Below are 26,722 nucleotides of genomic sequence, written 5' to 3'. Positions count from 1 at the left end.
AGGCAATCAGTTCATAGGTAACAAATTAATCAGATCTTTAATCCTCTGAGTAAAAGGGACCATACATTTTATTTTCACTGTTACAATGTCAGTCTTTTGGCTATAATAATGGAATCCATTTACATTGTCCGGTTGTCAAATTTCATATAATACATATGTAATTCAAGAAAATATCCTCTGAAAATTTTAGCTTTTGTTTCACTTCTTTAACATTAAAACTTACCAGTGTCTTTTTTTGCAGGCTTCTATGTGCTACATCCATATAGCTGCCCTTATTGCTGAATATCTTAAGAGAAAGGGTAAGATAAAGTACATTTAAAATATTTGATTGATTAAAAAACAGTAGGTTGTCAACAGAAGTTATTAACAACCTACTTTATGCTATTTATGAAGTTTTGTATTTATTCTTTAAATTGCTATTTAAACAAATATTTCCAATTAAGATGGCAGAAATAAAAATACTTCATGTTGTAAAAATTTTGTATTTTGCCTAAAACTCAAGTTTCATATACAGTATATGTGTATTATTTTTCTTAGATGAGATGAGAGAGTTATTTTTGTTCCATACCTTGGCTTAAATAAACATGCATGTATTAACACATACCAGTAACCAAATGCTAATAACATTTCACACTACCATAGGTTACTGGAAAATGGAAAAGATTTGTACCTCTCGCCTGTTCCTGGAAGATGCTGAACTCTCTGATAATAATATCTTACTAACAACTCACCCTGGAGGAAGTGAGTGTTCTAACCATGACCATTTATGGGCTGGACAACATTTGAAGAACCCATTTGTATATATTTAGTGAAAAGAGACTTTTCAATAAATCTGTGATGCCAGTCAGCTTGGAAAATGAAATTTTCAATTCATCCTGGTATCAATTCCCACAATCATAAATACCTACAACAGTGCCCATTGACCTGGGCATTGTAAACAGTGCATTGAGATTCCAGAAATCTTGTTTGGGAACCAAGTGATGCTGCTGTTACATATGACATTTCAAAACAGCTTCCTTTGCTATCATTATTCTTTGAAAAATAAACTTGGGAAAGAATAATAAACTGAAGATTTTGTAACTTAAATCATATTGGGACCACCTTTTAATAAATTATGGCTTCATAGGAATCAAGATTAATATCAATACATATTTCTAATATGTATAACCAGACTTAATGTATCCCATATTTATATCTCCTTGATTCTATCGACAGATATTATTTAATAAGAATTACTTTATAAGAACTTTGAAAACACTACATATTTCAGAATCGTAAATACTTTAACACATCATCCTTATCCTTTTGGATCTCATTGACAGGTTCTCAAATTATATATTTGGACAAGAAGATTTTTTGCCAAAATTAACAAATTATAACTATCTAGCAATAAACTGCAGTGTTTAGAAGAGGGTTAATAATATTGATAGTGTTTGTAATAAGCTAGCATATGTAATGTCTTCATATTTTTTATTACAATTACTTAAATAATTGTTACTGGTGGATTGATAGCACTTTTTCTCTTGTTTGAAAAGGCTTGTTTTCTATGGGATGGCCAGCTTTTCTCAACATTACACCAAATATTAAAGAAGAAGGAGCAATGAAAGAAGACTCTGGAATGCAAGATACACCATATAATGAGGTTAGCAATGTCTTTATTCTTAATTGACCCTAAGTATGTTTTCCTCACAGTTTTCAGTGATCTATATACAGCAGAGCAAAATTAGAGTTTTAATTACCTTTATTTCTTTTTTAAGGAATTGAAGTTTTATTTTATTTTATTTTATTTATTGGATTTATATGCCGCCCCTCTCCGCAAACTCGGGGCAGCTCACAACAATGGTAAAAACAATACATTATAACAAATCCAATACCCACCAATCCAATTACAATTTTAAGCTAAAAAATTCATAAAAAACAACCCCAGAATATTAAAAAACAAGCACACAATCAATCTAACACCAAAACAACATGGGCAAGGGGGGGATGGTTCAGTTCCCCCATGCCTGACGGCAGAGGTGGGTTTTAAGGAGTTTGCGAAAGGCAAGGAGGGTGGGGGCAATCCTAATCTCAGGGGGGAGCTGGTTACAGAGGGTCAGAGCCGCCACAGAGAAGGCTCTTCCCCTGGGTCCCGCCAGATGACATTGTTTAGTCGACGGGACCGAACCGGTCGCTGGGGTTCGTGCTGCAGAAGGCGGTCCCGAAGGTATTCTGGTCTGGTGCCATGAAGGGTTTTATAGGTCATAACCAACACTTTGAATTGTGACCGGAAACTGATCGGCAACCAATGCAGACTGCGGAGTGTTGGAGTAATATGGGCATACTTAGAGAAACCCATAATTGCTCTCGCAGCTGCATTCTGCACGATCTGAAGTTTCCGAACACTTTTCAAAGGTAGCCCCATGTAGAGAGCGTTGCAAAAAAATATCTTATTTTGCATAACAGAATTGATGTTCCTTCTTCACTTGCAGGACATCCTTGTGAAACAGCTGGAATTATGTGTTGACTATCTCTGGAAATGTGAAAGATATGAACTTATTGCTGAAGTCAACAAGCCAGTTATTGCTGTATTTGAGAAACAAAGAGATTTTAAAGTAAGCTGACCTAAAAATTTAGGAGGAAATAACACAGAAAAATAATATACCATATTTTTCAGAGTATAAGATGCACCTAGATTTTAGAGGTGGAAAACAAACAAGTATTCTGAACCAAATGCTGTAGTAATATACTATTTAATAAAATACCAGTGTAGCAGAATTTATTTTACAAACATGTATAATTTTACAACCATGTACAATTTTTACAAACTTCAAACTTGACAGCTTTAAGACTTGTGAACTTCAACTCCCAGAATTTCTCCTCTAGTCAGGCTAGCTCAGGAATGGAAATTGAAGTACATAAGTATTAAACTTGCCAAGTTTGAAGATTCTTGCATCCCTAACCTCTAACCCACGGGTCTTCAAACTTCAAGTTTCAAGTTTAATTGGATTTGTATGCCGCCTCCCTCAAAACCTGACAGCTTTAAGACTAGTGGACTTCAACTCCCAGAATTCCTCTCCAGTTATGCTAGATGGGGTAATTAGAAGGCAAAATACCCACATTTTTTCAAAAAATGAGTTGTTTTTCACCCTTTTTTTTTGTTTTGCAAAAATGGAGTGGGCAGAGTCTGGGAAGTCTACAGAGAGATCCTAGGTGCTAGGGGGATGGAAAAAAATGATCCCGTTTTTGCAAAAAAAGTGCCATTTTTAACCCTTTGTTTTGTTTTGTTTTTTGTTTATGTTTTGTGTTTTTCCAAAAATGGAGTAGGCAAAGGGTTTGGGAAGCCTGCAGATAACTGCTGGGGAAAGGCAAAAATGCCCCCATTTTGGGGGTGGGGGGTGGGTCATGTGTCACTCATTTTTTTCACAAAAATGAGAGTTTCTTTGCCTTTCCTTAGTCTCAGGCCCCCGGAGCTCTTTGCAGGCTTCCCAGACTTTCTGTCCATTCCATTTTTGCAAAAAATCAGCCCATTTTTTGCAAAAATGGGACACAGATGTGGGACTTCAGGACAGCAAAAATGGCTGTATTCTGTGTATAAGACACACTGACAGCTCTCTTTTCAGCCCTCTTTTAGAGGGGAAGGTGCATCTTATACAGTAGGATATCAGTGCTTTAGGGACTTTTCTAACTATATTCACCTTTCCATATTATCTGCTTTTAATGTTCGATGCTGCGATTTCGCTGAGGCTTCCCTCGCTGGGAAACTCCACCTCTGGAACACCCGTTTTTGCGATGCTGGGATTCCCCTGCAGCATTGCAAAAACACAGAAGTCCAGAGGTAGGTTTCCCATGGAGGGGAGCCTCAGGGGAATCCCACCAGCATGAAAACGGGCGCTTCGGCTGGCAAAAGGGGTGATTTTTGGGCTTGCACGCATTAATCGTTTTTCCATTGATTCCTATGGGAAACATTGTTTCGTCTTACGAACTTTTCACCTTATGAACCTCGTCCTGGAACCAATTAAGTTTGTAAGACAAGGTGTCACTGTATGTGATTATATGTAATCCATGCTTATAATTATAAATGTGTTTAAATACCTGCCTCCTAGATAATTCCCGATGGAGGACACTTAGCACTACCAATAAAAGCATTCCATATTTATTCTTCCTTGCCTTTTTAATCAGTATTAAAGTATTTTGTAATATGAGAAAAGATAGAAAAATCATTGAAAAAACAATAGGAAAATAATTCAAGTGGATGCTGATACTACATGCATGTTACATTTGGAATGTTCCCTTTAATCAGTTGATTTGAAAGCTATTAGCATTGTTGAGAACAAGTTGGTTAAATGAGTTGGTTTGAATACCAGGGTTTTGACTTTAAAATGTATTTTCATTCAATTCCTCCAGAGGCTGTCTGAATTGTACTATGACATTCATAGATCTTATCTGAAAGTCGCAGAAGTTGTGAACTCTGAAAAACGCTTATTTGGACGATACTACCGTGTGGCATTTTATGGCCAAGTAAGTGACTACTGTGGATGAACTTTTAGCTAAACTACACATTTCCCAACAATTTTTTTTTTTAAAGAATGCAGTAAAAACACATTCCACAAATGAATATCATAGGGCTTGGTTGACCTGGTATGCTTTCAGTATTAAACATTTATTTATAATAAAATTCATGGAACAAAATGTAGATTTATAGTCATATAAAAATAGAAGCAAAATATTACCAGTGGCAACGCACTATAAGAATAGTTTTACAGGTTTTCTCACATTTATGTTTAAGCATCAGCTTGCTGATTTGGCAATGTCCCATTGAATTGAATAGACCTATATGTAAATAAATATGCACTAGATTAAGACATATTATAACAAAGAATTAACTCCATCCCACATCCCCTTAGGTAACAGCGTACATTTATTATTAGTATATTTTGATTTCTGTAAAATCAAGATTTTCTACCAAGATTTGGTAGTTAGACACAGAGGAGGTTATCCCAATTAAAATCCCATAGTACAAATTAAGAAGATATACAGTGTTCCCTCGATTTTCACGGGGGATGCATTCTGAGACCTCCTGCGAAAGTCGAATTTCCGCAAAGTAGAGATGCGGAAGTAAATACACTATTTTTGGCTATAAATAGTATCACAAACCTTCCCTTAACACTTTAAACCCCTAAATTGCAATTTACCATTTCCATAGCAACCATTTAGATTATTACTCACCGTGTTTATTTATTAAAATTTATTTTAAAAATATTTATTAAAGGCAGATGAAAGTTTGGCGATGACATATGATGTCATCGGGCGGGAAAAACCGTGGTATAGACTTTTCGCGAAGTTCGAACCCGCGAAAATCGAGGGAACACTGTTTTTATATATATATATATATATATATATATATATATATATATATATATATATATATATATATATATATATATAAACATTATTATTATATACTATAGTCTGGAAAGCTCAGAGACAAGTTCATATTTCTTTAAAGCAGACTTCAGAAGCCTCTTCATTATAACCGCTTGTCATGGTTTGATACTATTGATTATTAAACAGATAAAAGGAAAATAAAGATAAGGCAGTGTGAATATAAATTATATGATGTATCCAAAATCATTCCTTGTAAAAAAGCTGCAAAATAATTGAAGACTTTTTTCTCCTAATTGATTTGAAATCCTTAATTTTATTAGACATTAATTTATGTGGACATACCAGCCTTGCTTTCTAGTTGGCTTCTGATGCTTGTAGCAAATTGTAGAATACTTGCACACTACTCCGTACTTCTGCCTACTTATTTTGGTTATAGTTTGTGTATATGCTTACTTCCACAAGCCATCAGATAGCACAGCATGTTCTTTGAGGATGAACTGTCCAGGGAAAACATTCTCTCTTTAAAAAAAAAAAGAATGTATAAAGTCAGTTCTAAATAATGTTGTCTGCCAATTAGGTTTTAATGCAGAAATTTGCTCTTTTCCTCTTTTGAACTTATTCAAGGCTGTGGTAAGTTGTCTATTCTTTTGCATGCTGTTTTGTTTAATTCTTCTTACATCATCCAACTTGTATGACCCTTGGTTAACCTTGATTTCTAGCACTTTTTAATATTCACTGTTAGCGACGAAATAACATTGCTTTCCACCCATTTATATACTGTGCTGCATCTAGCAAAATAATGCTTTTGTTCCGCTTCCTTGAATTATAAAGATGTATCTGTTCCTGTGGCGTTCATGTACTTAAGGCTTAAAATCTGTTCCCATTTCTAATGGAGGCAGATTCAGCCATGTGTTTCTTATCTGAAATGCCCACTGCAAACAACCTTGCTGCATATACTTAGATCTGTATACTTATATGCAGTCAGGCGGTAGGGAAAGCAAGTAGGATGCTTGGCTGCATAGCTAGAGGTATAACAAGCAGGAAGAGGGAGATTATGATCCCGCTATATAGAATGCTGGTGAGACCACATTTGGAATACTGTGTTCAGTTCTGGAGACCTCACCTACAAAAAGATATTGAAAAAATTGAACGGGTCCAAAGACGGGCTACAAGAATGGTGGAAGGTCTTAAGCATAAAACGTATCAGGAAAGACTTAATGAACTCAATCTGTATAGTCTGGAGGACAGAAGGAAAAGGGAGGACATGATCGAAACATTTAAATATGTTAAAGGGTTAAATAAGGTCCAGGAGGGAAGTGTTTTTAATAGGAAAGTGAACACAAGAACAAGGGGACACAATCTGAAGTTAGTTGGGGGAAAGATCAAAAGCAACATGAGAAAATATTATTTCACTGAAAGAGTAGTAGATCCTTGGAACAAACTTCCAGCAGACGTGGTTGGTAAATCCACAGTAACTGAATTTAAACATGGCTGGGATAAACATAGATCCATCCTAAGATAAAATACAAAAAATAGTATAAGGGCAGACTAGATGGACCATGAGGTCTTTTTCTGCCGTCAGTCTTCTATGTTTCCATGTTTCTATAATTGCTTTTAGTCACAGTAAAAGTATATTTCCTTTTCACACATGACTGATAGTTTTGTCATTGTTTACTACTTTGAATTGTATGTTTAAGGTTGCTCAAAAAATGCAAAGCTTTGTAATATAGCTTTCATCAACATTAAGCCTTTCAGATGATTGGGCCAGATAGACTGGCAAGTATCAAGTTGTGGAAAACAAATAGAATGACACTACATGAAGTAATTTGTATTTCCCTGCAACTAAGTATACAGATCTATTCATGTGGAGGTAGACAGCTGAGTTCTTGTGGGCACTAGTAACTCTCGCAACACACTTTAGTATATTATCTTTCTTCAGAATTGAAGCATCTTACTTCATTAATTGGCTATAGTGGTTTACTTAAAAATCCTGTTACTTTGAAATCAACTTGAATTGACAACCTTTGTTCAATTAGTATCTTTATTTTTTTCCTTGATCTGTGTATTGCATTATAATATATTAAGAGTTGATCATATCGGAAAGAATCTACAATTTGATATATTAAGGCAGGCACTTCAAACTGTTAGCCCATGTTCCACCAGATCTGACTAAGCAGGCATGCTCCAGGTTCCTCCATGAGACAGTGTTACTTGATAATTCCTAGGAAGTACAGTATGTTTTCATGGGAAAAACCCTAATAAAAAACTTCCCTTCAGAAATACAGCTGCAGCCTTATGAATCTGGCCATGAAGATGTGCCGCTTCCTTCACTGGGGCCACCTGCAGTTTCTGGAATGTTGACATATACATAGAAAGTATATAATAGAGAAAGGGTTTTTTCACAATTTAAAATGAGACAGGCTTGATATGTTGTGTTGTTTTAATATGTTTTATCATAGAATAGAATAGAATAGAATTTTTATTGACCAAGTGTGATTGGACATACAAGGAATTTGTCTTGGTGCATTTGCTCTCAGCGTACATAAAATAAAATATACATTTGGTACAACACTTAATTATTGTCATTGTTGGTGGTTTCTAATTTTGTTTACTGCGCAGAGTTACTTTGATAGATGTGTGGCATATTCTGAAGATAAATAGTTTTTCTGCATCCACAGCAATACTTTGTAGCAACTTAGATCAGGATTCTAAGCATCAGGGAGATGTACATGCTGAACCATCAAACTATTCCAGGTAGAAGTGTCCTGGTGACTCACATCAACCTGATCAGCTAGTTTCCAGGCTCTATCAGTAGCTCTGGGCTTCAGGGAACCCCATTCACTCTTCCATTCCATAGCTGATGCTTCCCTTAGTATAGAGTCCTGACAATCAATCAATCAGAAGAGAGCTGGGAGGGACTTGGCAGGTCTTCTAATCCAGCCCCCTGCTTATGTAGGAAACCCTACATCAGTGATGGCGTACCTATGGCACGGGTGCCACAGGTGGCACGCAGAGCCATATCTGCTGGCACATGAGCTGTTGCCTTAGCTCAGTTCCAATGTGCATGTGTGTGCCAGCCAGCTCATTTTTGGCTCACAGAGGCTCTGAGAGGGCGTTTTTGTATTCCAGAGAGCTTCCGGAGGGGATGGGGGAGGACATTTTTCTCCTCCCCCCCGGCTCCAGGGAAGCCTTTGAAGCCTAGGAAGGGCAAAACATGAGAAGTTGGAAAACAGGCCATTTTCGGCCTCCAGAGGGCCTCGGAGGGGGGGGAGAAGCTGTTTTCACTCTCCCCAGGCATTGAATTATGGGTGTGGGCACTCGTGCATGTGTGATAGCACACGCCCACACTCTTTCGGCACCTGAGGGGGGAAGGTTCACCATCACTGCCCTGCACCATTTCAGACAACTGGTTATTAAGTCGCTACTTAAAAACTTCCAGAGATGAAGCATCCACAACTTCTGAAGGCAAGCTGTTCCACTGGTTAATTCAAGGGACCTAAACCTTTCTCACAATCTGCATTTTACTAGCTCCAAGCATATGGTTGAAAATTCATTACTCACCATATCTTGCAAGAAGCAAATATATTTCACAACATTTCACTTTGGAATCTTTTACATAAAGATGCAGAACTGGTATTATGTGACCTACTTAATATTTAGGACACATGAGCAGCATTTGCCTTTATATGAAACTAATCCTTTCTAAGGAAAAATAGTTCAATGAAATGTGAATAGACGACTGCAATTTCATGGTACATTAAAATACTGCTGAAATCCAAAATTGTAAATGAGAATTACAGAGATTTTCAAAGAAACTTATGTTAAATTCCATGAAGAAAGGACAAACACAGGATTACATCAAATTAAATGAAAATATACAATTATTTAAGCCTAAGGATGTTGTGAACATTGTGTATTGCAGTTCACAAAAATGCAAATGGAAAGTGATTAATATATAGGCCATTGTTTATCATTTCAATGAGTCTTTCTAGTTGAGCTAAACGGTATTGGCAGCCAGAAGTGTTTTCTAAAATAAGGAACAATTATTTTGAATTATAATTTATTATAACCCAGTAAGATATTGGACTCAGCTAATCATTTCCTATTCTACTCTATGCCAGAGTCCTCATATCATTAAGTATAACGGTGGTTCGTCCAAACTTTTTGTAACACGGGGCCTTTAAATGCAGAAGTGTGATAGTATTCTGTGACAAAAGCTTAAAAACATTAGTATGGCTGTCATCAGGGGTCATCAGGGGTGGGCTACTGCCCGGACGGGGGAAACGCAGTGGGGTAGCAAAAATGGAGCCCCACCCCAGAGCACCCAATTTGCACTGAAAGATGTTGAAAGAAAATGCAAGGTGTCCTGCATAAGCCATGCCCACAGTGTGGTAGTAAAAATTTTGATAGCCCTTCACTGGCTGTCATCTTCTCAGTGCAACAGCAGATAAGCCACCACCTCACACCATCAATGTCTTCCCATGGAGCCTGGAATATCCTCAACAGAGTTGGCAAGGGAGCAGAAAGTTCAGTGGGCTGGCACTGGACTTGTCTTCAGTTAATGTCCCTTCTTTTGGAAGCCCCATCACTGAATACGCATGCCAGGAAAGGCCCTCCAGAGTTCTAGAGCAAGTCATGCAAAACGAACAAAAACACTGCTTTTCTGATTTTAATAAAAAATAACATCAGCAGCACTGACCACTAATTTTCATTAACTAGACTAAACCAGATAAATAACACCCAATGTGTATAGTTCAATATGAAAGCTATGTATTCTAATTTAATTGTCATTTCCCAATACCAAAAGGGGGTAAGAATTCTAGAACTACGTCTTTATCAGAAACATTTCTTGCTTGTTTAAGTCATTTTGAAACAGTCTACAGGTGCTTTGATAGCCTTGCTGTATTCCCTAAGTTCAGAACGATATCCTTGGTGAGATGACTATGAAAGGATGTATACATATACAGTGATACCTCGTCTTACAAACCCCTCATCATACGAACGTTTTGAGATACGAACCCGGAGTTTAAGATTTTTTGCCTCTTCTTCCGAACTATTTTCACCTTACTAACCCGCCGCTGCCGCTGGGATACCCCGCCTCCAGACTTCCATTGCCAGCCGAAGCGTCCGTTTTCGTGCTGGTGGGATACCCATGAGGCTCCCCTCCATTGGAAACCCCACCTCCAGATTTTGTGATGCTGCAGGGTAATCCTAGCAGGGGAATCCCACCAGCGCGAAAATGGGCACTTCGCTGGCAATGGCAGTCCTTCCAGCACGAGGTTGCCTCCTGGAGCGTCTGGGCGCAGAAAGGCAAAAGGGAGCGCTTCACCCCAGCTGGATCAACTCGGCTTAAGCCAAACCGAGCAATCACTACAGTAAAGGAAAGGCACTGGCTACAAAGCAAGCGAGCGAGAGGAGATGAGAGCCCTTCAGCATGGGAAGGAAGAGGAAGCAGGTAGCAGCAGGAGCAGCCGCCTTTTGGTCAAAGGAGTTGGAGATTCCCCCCTCTCACCCGCCTGAGATTCTCTCTGGCGCAGTGTATGGGAGGCAGCCTCGCGCCGGGTGTATGGGAGGCATGTGCTCCTCCTCGCCACTTCAGATTCTCTCTTTTTTTTTTAAGCCTTAAAGTTTTGGCTTCTTCCTTTGGCAGCGACTGTCCTCCTCCTCTTCTTCCTCCTCCTCCTCCCACCCAAATTCTGAGTTTTTATTTCTTTCCTAATGGGTTTGCACGCATTATTTGCTTTTTCATTGATTCCTATGGGAAAAATTGCTTCTACTTACAAACTTTTCTACTTAAGAACCTGGTCACAGAACAAATTAAGTTCTTAAGTAGAGGTACCACTGTACTACTCTTTATGGGTGTAGCTGACTAGCAGACCAATTGTGTGTACTTTTTTCAGAAGCAAGCAGCCCTCTTCAGGAAATTCTGAAATTCAGAAACAGCTTTCTATCTAAATTCACTTTAGTTGCTCAGAATCAATTAACAAGTAAATACATGGCTTCAAAAACTAATATAAAGTTTCAGAGTTGTCCCATTCTCCCCATACATACAACTGTCGTTTTGACTGCGGTTGAGTTTTTAATTTTCATTATCCTTTCTGAATTGTACCACATGGTGGCATACTTGCTGCAAAATGTAGGTTATAAGTATGTAATATAAAAACTCCAAGGATGTTTTCAGTCTCATTTCACACAGGCTTATTTTTACCCTATTAGTAAAAGTTGATATTCATCCTGTGCAAATGTAAAAGTTTGGTTTTTAATGCATTCCATTTCTTCATCGTGTGTAAGCTGCAGCATTCAAAAAAAATGTTTTTATATAGTTAGCAGTCGAGTACCAATACAATTTTCAACCACACTATGTTCTTGAAGTGTTTTTATTCTACTCAGTTTACTGTAATTGTTATTATTTATCTTTTAACCAGGGCTTTTTTGAAGAGGAAGAGGGTAAGGAATATATTTACAAAGAGCCCAAATTAACAGGCCTATCTGAAATCTCTCAGCGACTGATGAAACTTTATGCAGACAAGTTTGGAGCAGACAATGTGAAGATAATTCAAGATTCCAATAAGGTATGGTTGGAAATGTCCCCAGATTTATTTATTTTTTAAAAGCATTTGTACTGTTTCAGAGTTTTTTGTCCAGATCCACTTAAGATAAATGAACATTCTTTTTTTCTCCCAATGAACCATGCTCACTGCATAAGTTCAGTTAATCTCAAAAAGACACGAATAACTTGGAACTGATGAAGTTAAAAAAAATGAAGAGGAATATGGATCTGGTCAGGGATAACTTTAGTTATGTATAGTCATGTTTCTGATCAGAAGAGTTATAATAATGCCTTTGATAGTCCCGTCGACTAAACAATGTCATTTGGCGGGTCCCAGGGGAAGAGCCTTCTCTGTGGCTACCCCGACTCTCTGGAACCAGCTCCCCCCGGAGATTAGAACTGCCTCCACCCTCCTTGCCTTCCGTAAACTCCTTAAAACCCACCTTTGCTGCCAGGCATGGGGGAATTGAGATATCTCCCCCAGGCCTATACAGTTTATGTATGGTATGTTTGTATGTATGTGTGATTAATAATGGGGTTTTTAAAATGTTTTTAAATTATTAGATTTGTTATGAATTGTTCTATTGCTGTTGTGAGCCGCCCCGAGTCTACGGAGAGGGACGGCATGCAAATCTAATAAATAAATAAATAAATAAACATTTGTTACATGCTGTGATGTGTAAAATTGTGTACATTCATTTTACTGCTATCAATTAATTAAAAATGGAGGATCCTGGTAGGCATGCTTTTTGGGAGAGGAGCCTTTCAGATTTCTGAAATTAATTATGGAACAATCAGCAACAAAAGCCTTCTTGGAAATCTGTTTTGCTCATCTAAGAAATATTTTTGTTCCTTTTAAGCTCAAAAAGTCTATATACAAACTACACAACCATCCTTTCCACAGCAAAGAAATCTATGAATATATTCTTTTTTAAAATGTCTAAAACAGCCTTTCAGTGTATTATCCCATAAAAAGCAAAGAGAAATACCATAAGAGTCCTTTTGCTGTCTCTAACCGGTGCATTGTCTTCCCTTTTGTTTTGGTAGGTTAACCCCAAAGACCTAGATCCTAAATATGCATATATCCAAGTAACCTATGTCACACCCTTCTTTGAAGAGAAAGAATCGGAAGAACGCAAGACTGACTTTGAGATGCACCACAATATCAACCACTTTGTGTTTGAAACGCCGTTCACCTTGTCAGGAAAGAAGCACGGAGGCGTAGAAGAGCAATGCAAGAAACGGACAATTCTGACAAGTATGGACCCTGAATTCTTCCACACAGCAGGACTGGGCAATTTCTTGGGGAGTTTGGGCTGTTTGTTTGTTTGTTGTTTCGATTTCTAGGCTGCCCTTCTCTGTAGACTCAGGGCAACTTACAAAACAAGAATAAATACAGATTAGAACATCATCATCATCATCATCATTATTATTATTATTATTATTATTATTATTATTATTTATTAGATTTGTATGCCGCCCCTCTCTGAAGACTCGGGGCGGCTCACAACATTAATAAAAACAATATAGCAGTGGAACAAATCTAATATTAAAAACATATAAAACCCTATCATTATTTTAAAAACCAAACAGCACATTAATACCAAACATAAAACAAAATATAAAAGAGCCTGGGGGAAAGGTATCTCAACTCCCCCATGCCTGGCGGTATAAGTGAGTCTTGAGTAGCTTACGAAAGACAGGAAGGGTGGGGGCAGTTCTAATCTCTGGGGGGAGTTGGTTCCAGAGGGCCGGGGCTGCCACAGAGAAGGCTCTTCCCATGGGGCCCGCCAAACGACATTGTTTAGTCGACGGGACCCGGAGAAGGCCAACTCTGTGGGACCTTATCGGTCGCTGGGATTCATGCGGTAGCAGGCAGTTTCGGAGGTACTCTGGTCCAATGCCATGTAGGGCTTTAAAGGTCATGACCAACACTTTGAATTGTGACCAGAAACTGATCAGCAGCCAATGCAAGTCACGGAGTGTTGAAGAAACGTGGGCGAATCTTGGAACATGTGAGAACCCAAATGTTAAAACTCATCTAAATCTAAAGTAAAATCCCCGATTATTTTTAAAAAACCGATCATCTACCTTCATTCCATCACAATCATACATGCGGACAGAACTGGAACTCAATGCTCTTGGCCCCTGAACCTTCTTAAAGTCCATAGGAGACCATTGGATAACCACTGCCCCCCCCCAAAAAAACAGTGACCTAAATTGCACTGTTTTATTGCAGTGTCAGGATTTCAAAATGCTAAGGTCCACAGAGAGAATAAGAGAGAGAAACAGTTTGGTGTAATAGCAATAGCATTATCACTTAGACTTATATACCGCTTCATAGTGCTTTTACAACCCTCTCTAAGCAGCTTACATAGTAAATGGTTAAGGCACCACAGTAGAAACCAGAAGGTTGAGTGTTGATCTTAACCTTCTGATCTCAACCTTCAATAGATATTATTATTTCAATCAGTAAAGCTACCCTTCTCAATCGAATTGACTCAGCACAGCAAATAGTTACTTATTATTTACAAAAATAGTTATAAATATTATGTAACACATTGCTAATTATCTAATTGTCAATAGATATGCTTCAAAATATTTTGATTTAGAACAGAATCTCATATATTTAGGATTATGTTTATTTAACATTTTTCATGACCCAATAATATTAATTTATATTTACAAACTATTAAAATAACATTAAAAGTATTACTGAAGCAAGACATTTCTTGTTACGCATTTATACTTGATTTATTCATTATATACCTTATGCTCCTACCTCAAATACACTTAAGGTAACATGAAAAATAGTATCCATAAAGTAAGTACGAATATTCACAAAATAAAAATAGGTATAATCTTATTTGGAATTTGATTAACACAAGCAAATAATTCTTTTACAATCTTTTAGAAAATATAAATATACACACATACATGAACACTCTACATACTGTATACTATAGATGCATACATAGAGTGCAAAGAATGAAAGAATGGGACTATTCATGGAGGTATTATATGAATTATGGCTTCGTTTTAATTGGGAATATATATTATATTAAATAAACCTTCCTTAGATGTAGTTATCTTGTTTTTGACTGCAGCTAGCCATTTATTTCCTTACGTGAAGAAAAGAATACAAGTTATAAACCAGACAAGCACAGAACTGAACCCCATAGAAGTAGCTATTGATGAGATGTCCAAAAAAATTTCCGAACTCAAACAGCTTTGCACAATGGAAGATGTAGATATGATTCGACTCCAGCTGAAGCTACAAGGAAGCGTCAGTGTCAAGGTAAATATGTTTCAGCCCTTCTCCCAGGTTTAAAAGATTTGACATTTGGGATTTTATAATAGAATCTTTCTCTTCTTCTGTTGTTACAACCTAACCTGCTGTAAATTCAAAAGAAGCATAATAACATTAACTACTGTATTTTTTGGAGTGTAAGACACACCAGAGTATAAGTTTTGGGGGAGAAAAACAAGCCCTCTGCCTCTCAGCAATTTGCCAAACAGCAAACAGCACAGATGATATATAATGTTTCTAGTGTATTTCTGTGCATGTGTACTTGATCCATAGAAATAGCAAAGAATTGGAGAAATGTACATTATGGCAGTATATTAATCTCAGAAAGTTTTCTTAAATGTAGTCACACTAACTCCTCCCAATTATTTAAATAGATCTACTGCAAACATGATTAACTCAGGGTTTAACTCAGCTGCCTTATCTAATACTAAACAGGACATTGTTACATTTCAGATTTATTTTTACAGATCTTTAAATTTGATGCGGCTTTCTGGATGTATAGTTAGTCTCTGCTATTTAAAAGAAGATTTAATAGTACTGGGCCTCTTCAGATCAAGCATATATTTTAAAATTCTTCTTCATTTTGTTAACTTGTCTAGAACAATAATAAAGCAGTCTTTAAAAATAAGTCTAATACAGTGATACCTTGTCTTACAAACTTAATTGGTTCCGGAACGAGGTTCTTAAGGTGAAAAGTTTGTAAGATGAAACAATGTTTCCCATAGGAATCAATGGAAAAGCGATTAATGCGTGCAAGCCCAAAATTCACCCCTTTTGCCAGCCGAAGCACTCGTTTTTGCGCTGCTGGGATTCCCCTGAGGCTACCATCTATGGGAAACCCCACCTCCGGAACTCTGTGTTTTGCGATGCTGCGATTTCCCTGAGGCTCCCCTTGTTGGGAAACCCCACCTCCGAACTTCCGTTGCCAGCGAAGCACACGTTTTTGCGCTGCTGGGATTCTCCTGCAGCATCACAAAAACATGGAAGTCTGGAGACAGGGTTCCCCATGGAGGGGAGCCTCAGGGGAATCCCAGCAGCGCAAAAAACGGGTGCTTCTCTGGCAACGGAAGTCCGGAGGTGGGGCATCCCAGCAGCGGTGGTGGGTTTGTAAGGTGAAAATAGTTTGTAAGAAGAGGCAAAAAAATCTTAAACCCCGGGTTTGTATCTCAAAAAGTTTGTATGACGAGGCGTTTGTAAGACGAGGTATCACTGTAATTTGAACATTCTATAGACATTTATAGTTATTGACTTAACTCCTTGCAGTTTCAACAGTCCAACATTGCCAGCAGTCCACCTCGGAGCAATTTGACTCCTGGCCGCTAGTTTCACTTTCAGTTCTAGCAGATGGCTTGCCTGTGCTGAATCAGCTACGTGTCGGGAGGCTGATACTCAATTGCTTATGCTAATCAGGCTCTGTGTTGTTTGCTGCAAGTAGGTGAATTGCTAGGAGGCAGAGACTAAAGGGTGGAGGTGACCGGGTGATGCAACATTTGGTGTATAAGACGCACCCAAGTTTTCACCCTGTTTTAGGGGGTAAAAAGGTACGTCTTATACTCTGAGAAACACAGTAATCCATTATGTAAATTAATTAATGTTACAAGCTTATTCTTTTAAATGTGAGATTTTGTTCCCATTTTCTAATATCCTTGCTAGGTTTGCCAAAGGGTATAATGGGAATGTGGTACTGAAAAGCATCATTATTTCTCTCCCAGAAAGATTGATGCTTCTGTCTTAGGATTTAGCTACCTCTGCTGCATCCCCTTCCATAGAGAATAAGTTTTTGATACCTGCTACAGGTTATATATCATTATGAGAGAGTAAACATTAAAAAAAATCTTCCTTTTCAGATGTGTCTAAAAGCAGTAGAGCAGTGGAAAATGAATCTTAGAGGAAAAGTGAAGACAAATACTGATAACATTGTGTGAGACTCAGAATAACAGAACTAAAGGCTGTGTTAATCAGAGTTTTTAAGCGCTATCTAGCCTCAGTTTAACTTTTATTTTATCGCTGCAATTTAGTATACTACACTGTTTTCATATTTAATTTTATCTATTGCACTTTTAGTATGATAATATTTTTATTTGATGCAGTGAACTTAAGTTGGCTACCCTTCAGTTAGCTCCCGCAGTTTGACAGCCCTATTGTTTGGTTTGGGCTCCAGTTTAGGAGATATACTCATTATAAAGAATGAAATGGGTGCCTTAATATTGGCACCAAACATTTTGATCACTGAATCTTGGGAAGATTCTGGTAACCACTGAAGGTATGCTAGCAAGCCTTCTATTTTGCATATCTGATCTTCAAGTGTTTCCTTTCCATAACGTATTTGCAATTTAGAAAACTCTTCAGTAACAGAACAAGATCAGGACTTCAGAAACCGACAGAAGAAAAATTGTTGTAAGCTGCCTTTGCCAGTAATGACCTCAGCCCTCAGTATAACATAGCACACTTTGACTTGCAGGTAAATGTAGGACCAATGGCTTATGCGCGAGCATTTCTAGAAGAAACCAATGCTAAGAAATACCCAGATAACCAAGTTAAACTTCTAAAAGAAATATTTAGGTAAGTTTTACAATATATTAGATAGATGGGAGCGAGAAAGAGAGATAGAGATAGAGATAAACAAATACAAGGATTACTGCAGAGGTGGAATTCAATAGGTTCTTACCAATTCTGGAGAACCGGTAGCAGAAATTTTAAGTAGTTTGGAGAACTGGTAAATACCACTTCTAACTGGTCCCGCCCCCATCTATTCTCTGCCTCCTGGATCTCAGCTGGTTGGGAGGAAAGGGGGATATTCCAGTAAGCTTCTCTTGGAGTGGGGAGGGAATGAAGATTTTACAGTATCCTTCCCCTGCCATGCCCACCAGGTCACACCATGCCCACCAAGCTATGCCCACAGAACCAGTAGTAAAAAAAAAGTTGAATCTGATCACCACTAGATAACTGTCCTTGTTTAGTCTAACCAAACATCAGGTGGCAAATACAGAATTCTTCAAAAAGTCTAAACTATCTTTCTGTGTCCATTATAACTACACCATTTTAATCCATAATTAAATCAAAATGCTACTTTATATTTGAAACAATAACAATTTGTTTTGATATTAAAGATATGAATTTTTTTTATATTATGCAGACAATTTGCAGAAGCATGTGGACAAGCTCTTGAAGTTAACGAACGCCTTATTAAGGAGGATCAGCTGGAATATCAGGAAGAAATGAAATCTCATTACAAGAATATGCTCAGTGAGCTCTCAGAGGTTATGAATGAACAGGTTAGCCATTCTTTTTCAACATTTTGTTTTCAACTCCAAAGACATTATGTTGTCACATAAACAATGCTTAAATCCTAATTGGGAAGCCACCTTGGGAAATTAGAAAATCCATAAGGTTCCTAATTTCCAAACTTCTTTTCTTGGTCTAAAGCAGGGGTGTGAAACTCAATTTCATTGAGGACCACATTAGAGTAGAGTAGAGTAGAGTAGAATAGAGTAGAATAGAATAGAATAGAATAGAATAGAATAGAATAGAATAGAATTTTATTGGCCAAGTGTAAATGGACACACAAGGAATTTGTCTTGGTGCACATGCTCTCAGCGTACATAAAATAAAATATACATTTGTCAAGAATCATGTGGTACGACCTTTAATGATTGTCATAGGGGTCAAATAAGCAATGAAGAAGCAATATTAATAAAAATCTTAGGATATAAGCAAAAAGTTACAGTCATACAGTCAACATGGGAGGAAATGGGTGATAGGAATGATGATAAAAACTAATAGAATAGAAGTGCAGATTTAGTAGAAAGTCTGACAGTGTTGAAGGAATTATTTGTTTAGTAGAGTTGTGCTTGACTTTGGGGGACTAGGAGGTGTAGCCCGGGGGCCACGGAGAGCTTGACATCTGTTTTTGGCAATGATTGCCTCCTGCAGCCCTCTTCCAGGAAAAATGGACCCCACCCCAACTCCATTTGTGCTGGCATGGGGGTGCAGGAGGCACTCACAGCCAAAAATGGAGTTCAGTAGGATCACATGTGGCCCTCCCAAGCTCCATTTTAACTGGAAGAGGCACTGCAGGCTGGTACTTTGCTGTTTCCAAGATGGCCTTGAGTTTGGCACCCCTGGATATACTTGAGTTTGACATCCCTTGTCTAAAGGATGTTCTCATTTCAAACACTCCTATTTCTTTTACCTTCCTTCAACTGCTAATCCATATTTATTCCATCCTATTCCAATTTCTATCATTTAAAAGTAACAATATTTATTTTATTTTATTTATTTATTCAATTTTTTTAATGCCGCCTTTCTCCTTAGATTCAGGGCGGCATATAACATGTTAGCAATAGTACTTTTTTTTAACAAAGCCAGCATATTGCCCCCACAATCTGGGTCCTCATTTTATCCACCTCGGAAGGATGGAAGGCTGTCAATCTTGAGCCGGTGTTGAGATTTAAACCGTTGACCGGCAGATCTAGCAGTCAGCTTTAGTGGCCTGCTGTACCTAATTAATCAGAAGAAAAAAAATCTATCATGCTAACTAATTCTTATAATCTATAGATATCGACCCTTCCTTCCTTCCTTCCTTCCTTCCTTCCTTCCTTCCTTCCTTCCTTCCTTCCTTCCTTCCACAAATTCGGAGAAATATTTATCCATTTGGTATTTTTAAGTTGATATTATTCAGAAAAGCATACAGTGACTATTTTTAGACCAATCATTCCACAAAGGGAATAAATATAAGGTTATGTATTGGGATTTGATATGCTATTGAATACATTTTGATGTTTGTCCATACAGCATATGGTAGAAGCAGGTTGTATTGGAACCTGTATACACAGGATAACATCAGATTGGATGCTGGTCTGTTATTATATCTAGAAGTAAGAATAAGTCATATTGTACAAAACCCCAGAAAGCATTACACACGGATAAGCTTGTTTTTTCTGTGACACCATATACCCACACAGGGAGAGGTAATCACTTCAGGCAAAGGGAAATACAATCTCAAGAGCAAAGTGGAAGAGGTTTCCTTGATTCTTTACACTTTGAGCAGGCACCACAGTTATTCTATCCTGGCATATCAAGGGCATTAGGCTTTTCTCCTTCTCAATCATATATTCCAAACACAGATGAATTACAGGATGAAGCTAAGCCTGTGAAAACAAATGAGAACTCACTATCAGGAGTATCCTGCTACACATTCAAGATTTTTTTTTAAAGAAAACTGCTTGGGTAGAAAATCTCATATTGGAAACAGTGGATGAATAATATTTTCAAGCTTATACCTTGGTTCCTACATAAAGTAATCAATTAGGATGTTATTGTTTTTCTTATCAATATTATGTTTTGTTGTTGTTGTTGCTTTAGGTTACACTAAGTCATGTTTCACATCTCTCCATCTATTTAAACCATAAAAACTGTTGCTGTTTCATTTATCACTATTTGTTAAGAAGTATCGCAGGCCTGATGGGCTTTCTATGACTTCTGAGAAGTTTGGCGGGACCCAGGAGAAGAGCCTTCTCTGTGGCGGCCCCGACCCTCTGGAACCAGCTCCCCCCAGATATCAGAGTTGCCCCCACCCTCCTTGCCTTTCGCAAGCTCCTTAAAACCCACCCCTGTCATCAGGCATGGGGGAATTTAGATTTTCCCTTCCCCCTAGGCTTATAGAATTTATACATGGTATGCTTGTATGTATGATTGGGTTTTTTAAAATTGGAGTTTTTTAGATTAATTTTAATATTAGATTTGTTTACATTGTCTTCTTTATTGTTGTTAGCCACCCCGAGTCTTCGGAGAGGGGCGGCATACAAATCTAATAAATGCAAATACAAATATATTGACAAAATACAAATACAAATATATTGACAAAATTGAACGGGTCCAAAGACGGGCTACAAGAATGGTGGAAGGTCTTAAGCATAAATCGTATCAGGAAAGACTTAATGAACTCAATCTGTATAGTCTGGAGGACAGAAGGAAAAGGGGGGACATGATAGAAACAAGGGGACACAATCTGAAGTTAGTTGGGGGAAAGATCAAAAGCAACATGAGAAAATATTATTTTACTGAAAGAGTAGTAGATCCTTGGAACAAACTTCCAGCAGACGTGGTAGATAAATCCACAGTAACTGAATTTAAACATGCCTGGGATAAACATATATCTATCCTAAGATAAAATACAGAAAATAGTATAAGGGCAGACTAGATGGACCATGAGGTCTTTTTCTGCCGTCAGACTTCTATGTTTCTATGTTTCTACAAATAATGCCTCCTACCCCATTCGACTGAATTCAGAGTTCAGAATTCAGAGTTCTGTGATTACAGACGTCCATAGTTAGTTATACCTTGCAAGTTTCCTGTTGTGTTGTGTCCTACATCCACACAGATTGCATCACCGTGTCCTTAATGGTATTTTATGTACAGGCATTGAAATCCTATGTGTTCTTCATTACTATTGTGTTTCTACGTCCACTGACTGTGGCATTTCCATCAACGTCTTTCTTTCTCTTTTTCTGGCAGCTCTGTCATGGTCAGTGCTTATACAACTTTTCTGCATCACTGTCTAACATTTCCCTCAATACCATAGCCAAAAGTGGTATGTTTGGTTTTCTTTTTGCTCTCTGTTCCTTTACTGTTATGTGTTCTCACTGACTGCTCTTTTAACATTTAATAAGGATGCTGGTGATTCTTAGCAGGAGAAATGGACATTAGTCATTCTTTGGGGAAGCATGAAATATAATACAGGGTCAGGGAGAACTGTAATAATATGCCAGGCATTCTTGTCTAGGACTTCATGGACATGGTCTATTTCCGATGTTCATTTTTAATAAACACACTTAAGTGTCTATTGGCATGATAGGAGTCAGATGTGCATGATGTACTGTATGTATTTCCAGTTCTGATGTAGGAGTAAATGTTTAAATACATTCATGTTCTATGGTTACATTATACATTAAAGAGAGATGCTTGATTCATGTGAGATGTAGGTGTAAACTATTGATTATGGCCGCATCTGGCTTCCATTTGCATCTAAATGTTAAATGCAGCAAGTAAATAGGTGACACACTGTTTATTTATGATATTCGCAGCCAGCAGGGCTACATTCATACCTGTACAAGTATGTACTTCATAAAAGTGTCAAAATATAATTTCATAGATATGTTACACAATTGGGAGCTAAACGTGGTATCCTTCTGCACTGACTGGAGAGGTTGGGAGTGGGAGGCACCATTCTATGGTGGCTCTCCTCCTACCTCTCCGGTGGGTCACAGTCAGTGTTGGTAGGGGGACAGGGATGGGCTCCTAGATCCCTCTGCTGTGGAGTTCCTCAGGGGTCAGTTCTCTTCCCCTTACTGTTTAATATCTACATGAAACCACTGAGTGAGATCATCCAATGGCATGGGGTGAATTTCCAACAGTATGTTGATGATACACAGCTGTACATTTCTACCCCGTGTCAATTCAGTGAAGCAGTGGAGGTAATGTGCCAGTATCTGGAGGCTGTGAGGGTCTGGATGGATATCAACAGGTTCAGACTCAACCTCGACAAGATGGAGTGGCTGTGGGTTTTGCCTCCCAAGAACAATTCCATCTGTCTATTCATTACTCTGGGTGGGGGGGAATTTTAAACCCCTCAGAGAGGGTCTGCAACTTGGGAGTCCTCCTTGACCCACAGCTGGGGCTAGAGCAACCTCTCTAGGCTGTGACAAGGTGGATTTTTGCACAGGTTCGCCTGGTGCACCAGTTGCAGCCCTATTTGGACAGGCAGTCTCTTCTCACAGTCACTCATGCCTTCATCACCTCGAGGCTCGATTACTGCAATGTGCTGTACATGTGGCTACCTTTAAAGTATGTTCAGAAATTCCAGTTAGTCCAGAATGCAGCCATGAGAGCTGTCATGAATCTACCTAGATATACCCATATACCTCCATCATTCCGCGAGCTGCACTGGCTTCCAATTGGTCTCTGAATGCAATTTAAAGTGTTGGTTATTACCTATAAAGCCCTACATGACTTAGGACCAGATTATTTACGGGACCGTCTTCTGCCTCATGTGTCCCAGTGGCCAGTCAGATCCCACAGAGTTGGCCTTCTCCAGGTCCCGTTGGCCAAGGCACCATAGGGAAGGGCCTTCTCTGTGATGGCCCCAGGCCCTCTGGAATCAACTCTCCTCAGAGATTCAAACTGCTCCCACCCTCCTGGCCTTTTGAAAGACTTTAAAAACACACCTTTGTCGGCAGGCCTGGAGCCATTGAGAGATAGCACCTTTTCTGAACAATAGAATGTTACTGAAATGGATGATTGATGGATGAATACCTTTTAATATTTTGGGATTTTATATTGTATTTTAGTTTTATTTTTGTACGCCACCCTGAGTCCACTGGAGAAGGGAGGCCTATAAATTCAAATAATGATAACGATAATTAATAATAATAATGATTAATAATAATAATAACAATTAATAATAATAATAATTAATAATAATAATAATAATAAAGTTTTTTAAAAACATAATCGTGTTGGGAGAAGATATCAAAGTACAAAATAAAATCTTTTTTTCATATGGCAGCTGTTAAAAACCTTAACAGGATAGATAAAAACAATTGAGCAAGTTGGTTCCTAAAAGTATACTTTAGAGCACAGGTGTCAAACTCATCCTGTGATGTTGCCATCATGTCACATATTGCAATGGTTTTTTCCCTTTGCGGAGCTGGGGTGGGTGTGGTCTGCATGTGACGCATCCAGCCCATGGGCTGCCAGTTTGACACCCTTGGCTTAGAGCGAGCTTAATTTACTTATTCACTCAGGATTACTTATTTCTTTATGTATTCATCTGTTTTCAAGATCACTTACAAGGAGGATTCTGCAAAGCATCCAGGAGTGGAAACACCTTATTCCCATGCAATCAGTAGAACAATCACTGCCCCACCTGGATCACTGCTTTCATCAAATACAGATATTTCGTAATATCCTTTGATTATGAACTGGAGAATTTTGTCGTTATTTTGCAAAACAATGTAGGCAAATCCTGGAGGATACCATAATTGTATTACATTATTATTTTTTTATTTATTGAAGAATTTTATGTGTCAATTTAAGAAAAACAGTTAATTTGATTTTTTTTTCAATCTTATTGCCTTTCTTGATATTTGCACATTTCCTATGATTTTCTTTATTATGGGCCAGTCTTTAGTAAATAGACTGAAATGAAATATGCATTGAACATTTAGTTTTGCAGCAAACCTTACGTTTGCTATAAATAATAATATAATCTAATAAAGGTCCTAGTATACATATATTTTAAAAGTCAAAAGTGGGTGTTTTATAACATTTAAGTATATTAAAGTTGTAAATAAAAGATGTGTAAAATACGTCATTTTTACAAAAAAATATAGTTAATACGGTATTTGACATGACTAAAATGTCAATAACATTTCAGATGTGGTTCTATTAAAATATTTGTTTATGTGTATAAAATTGTGTGTGTGTGTTATTGGCTAAATCATTTGTGCTTGACAGCGGTTGTTTCATTTTAATCAACACTTTTGCTACTGACATGGCTTCAATATGTTCTCACATAGCTGCAGGCGTGAAATAGAAATAGGACACCCAGTTCGCTCGTGCCTGTTGGTCATCGGAGAGCCAGTTGCAAAGGGAGCATGAGGCTCTGCCTTAGCGGTGGGCTACTGCCCGGACTGGGGGCAGTGGGGCAGTGAAAATGGATCTCCACCCCAGAGCACCCAATTTGCACTGAAAGATGTTGAAAGAAAATGCAGGGCATCCTGCATAAGTGTGGTAGTAAAAAGTTTTGTAGCCCTTCACTGCTCTGTCTGCCTGCCTGGACGCCACTATTTGGGTTCTTTTTCCCTGTGCGCAGGCACAAAATGCTTTGTGCACGCACACAGGGTAAAAGAACTAAAATGGCGGCATCTGGGCAGGTGGGAGGAGCCTCGCACTCTTCGCAACTGGCTCTCCAACAGCCAATAGGCACAAGCGAACTGGAAACAGTTCACCCCTTTATAACTAGTGATGTGTTTGAAATCATGATTTTTTCCCAAGGAGTTGTAAATTTTCTACCAACTGAAATGGAGATGGAGGATTTTAGTGATTGCTATTTAATTGACTCAAACATGTCCTTTCTGAAGTAAAAGGCTGAAATACAGAGTACTAAATCTCTCTTCTCCGTGGTAGGAGGAGTTAGGAGTTAACCATATCCGATAGCCAATCAGGATTGAGTCTTAGAAAAGTATAAATAGCACCCTCCATCTTATATTCCCCCTCTTCAATGAAGGACGAAAGAACAGACTCTGCGTGCAGCTTCCAATTCAGTCAGAACAAATCTTACGTAACAAATAGAACTATACACTCTGTGTAATAAGCAGAACCAATACTCACAATAAGAAATGAATGTTAACATATGTACAAACTCACAGCCAGCCCAAGCTCAAGCAAGGGCAGGTCTTCAAGGTCATATGCTGCAACATCCTACCTGTCAATGATTACTTCAGCTTCAACCGCAACAACACAAGAGCACACAACAGATTCAAACTTAATATTAACTGCTACAAACTTGACTGTAAAAAATATGACTTTAACAATCAAGTTGTCGAAGCGTGGAACTCATTACCAGACTCAATAGTGTCAACCCCTAACCCCCAACATTTCTCCCTTAGACTATCCACAATTGACCTCTCCAGGTTCCTAAGAGGTCAGTAAGGGGCGTACATAAGTGCTCCAGTGTGCCTTTCGTCCCTTGCCCAATTGTCTTTCCTTTATCTCATCTATCATATATATTTTCTTCCTTTCATATATCTTCTCCTCTATTTTATATTTTTCTTTATATATATTACATCATGTCTATTCTCTTCTATATGTATTGTGTATTGAACAAATAAAAAATGATAAATTAGTAAAAAACCTCTCCTATATGAGAATGGGCATTCAGGTAAGTATAACAATGCCCGTTTTCCGTCAGCATATAATTAACTCTCAATTTCATTCTGCTGTGTTGGGGTTTTTTTCTGTTTTAACTTCTTCAGAATTTCTCCCAATAGAAGAAACAAGATACTATGGCATCATATATTTAAATACAGCATATAATACATATACATATATAATCCCTTGCCACTCTTTATGTTATACACACATTAAATCTTTTATGAAAACTGATAATAGTCCAGATATACACCAGCCCCAATGCTGTTATCTTTCCCATTTGTATTGTGATGTCATGAAATGGCTGAATGCTGTTATAGAGCATTTTTAATCTTTTATGAAACAATGTTTCATCTTTTATAAAACAATATACATGGTTAAGTGCTTACTTGACCGGAAAATCAGCTTGCATGTCACATCACCTTCAGCTATATGACCAGATAAAAGGTGGATGTGTCTAGTTTTTATGCTGGTCAAGAAAAGCTCTGTTTATTCATAAATAAATGGAGAAAGGGGAACAAAAAAGCTGATTCTAAAAAGCAATGCCTTGCAAAATAACAAAA

The 26,722-nt window shown here is 37.9% G+C and overlaps 1 protein-coding gene across 2 annotated transcripts in view; it reads left to right on the top strand.

Moving 5' to 3' along the window:
* The window catches only part of DOCK10 (dedicator of cytokinesis 10), a 203,492-nt gene extending 178,790 nt beyond the window's left edge, over positions 1 to 24,702 (top strand). For both annotated transcript variants that reach the window (XM_070753304.1, XM_070753305.1), the window contains exons 46-56: positions 242 to 299; positions 643 to 741; positions 1,536 to 1,642; positions 2,472 to 2,594; positions 4,387 to 4,500; positions 11,793 to 11,939; positions 12,965 to 13,175; positions 15,025 to 15,215; positions 17,689 to 17,789; positions 18,364 to 18,502; positions 24,069 to 24,702. In XM_070753304.1, coding sequence (XP_070609405.1) covers positions 242 to 299; positions 643 to 741; positions 1,536 to 1,642; positions 2,472 to 2,594; positions 4,387 to 4,500; positions 11,793 to 11,939; positions 12,965 to 13,175; positions 15,025 to 15,215; positions 17,689 to 17,789; positions 18,364 to 18,502; positions 24,069 to 24,191 — 1,413 coding nt within the window. In that variant the 3' untranslated portion in view covers positions 24,192 to 24,702. The remainder of the gene's footprint in view (positions 1 to 241; positions 300 to 642; positions 742 to 1,535; positions 1,643 to 2,471; positions 2,595 to 4,386; positions 4,501 to 11,792; positions 11,940 to 12,964; positions 13,176 to 15,024; positions 15,216 to 17,688; positions 17,790 to 18,363; positions 18,503 to 24,068) is intronic.
* Positions 24,703 to 26,722: the final 2,020 nt, after the last annotated feature.

This window comes from Erythrolamprus reginae, chromosome 5 (genome assembly GCF_031021105.1).
Source record: "Erythrolamprus reginae isolate rEryReg1 chromosome 5, rEryReg1.hap1, whole genome shotgun sequence".
Classification (NCBI taxonomy): Eukaryota; Metazoa; Chordata; class Lepidosauria; order Squamata; family Dipsadidae; genus Erythrolamprus; species Erythrolamprus reginae.
This window is presented reverse-complemented; position numbering and strand designations above follow the sequence as displayed.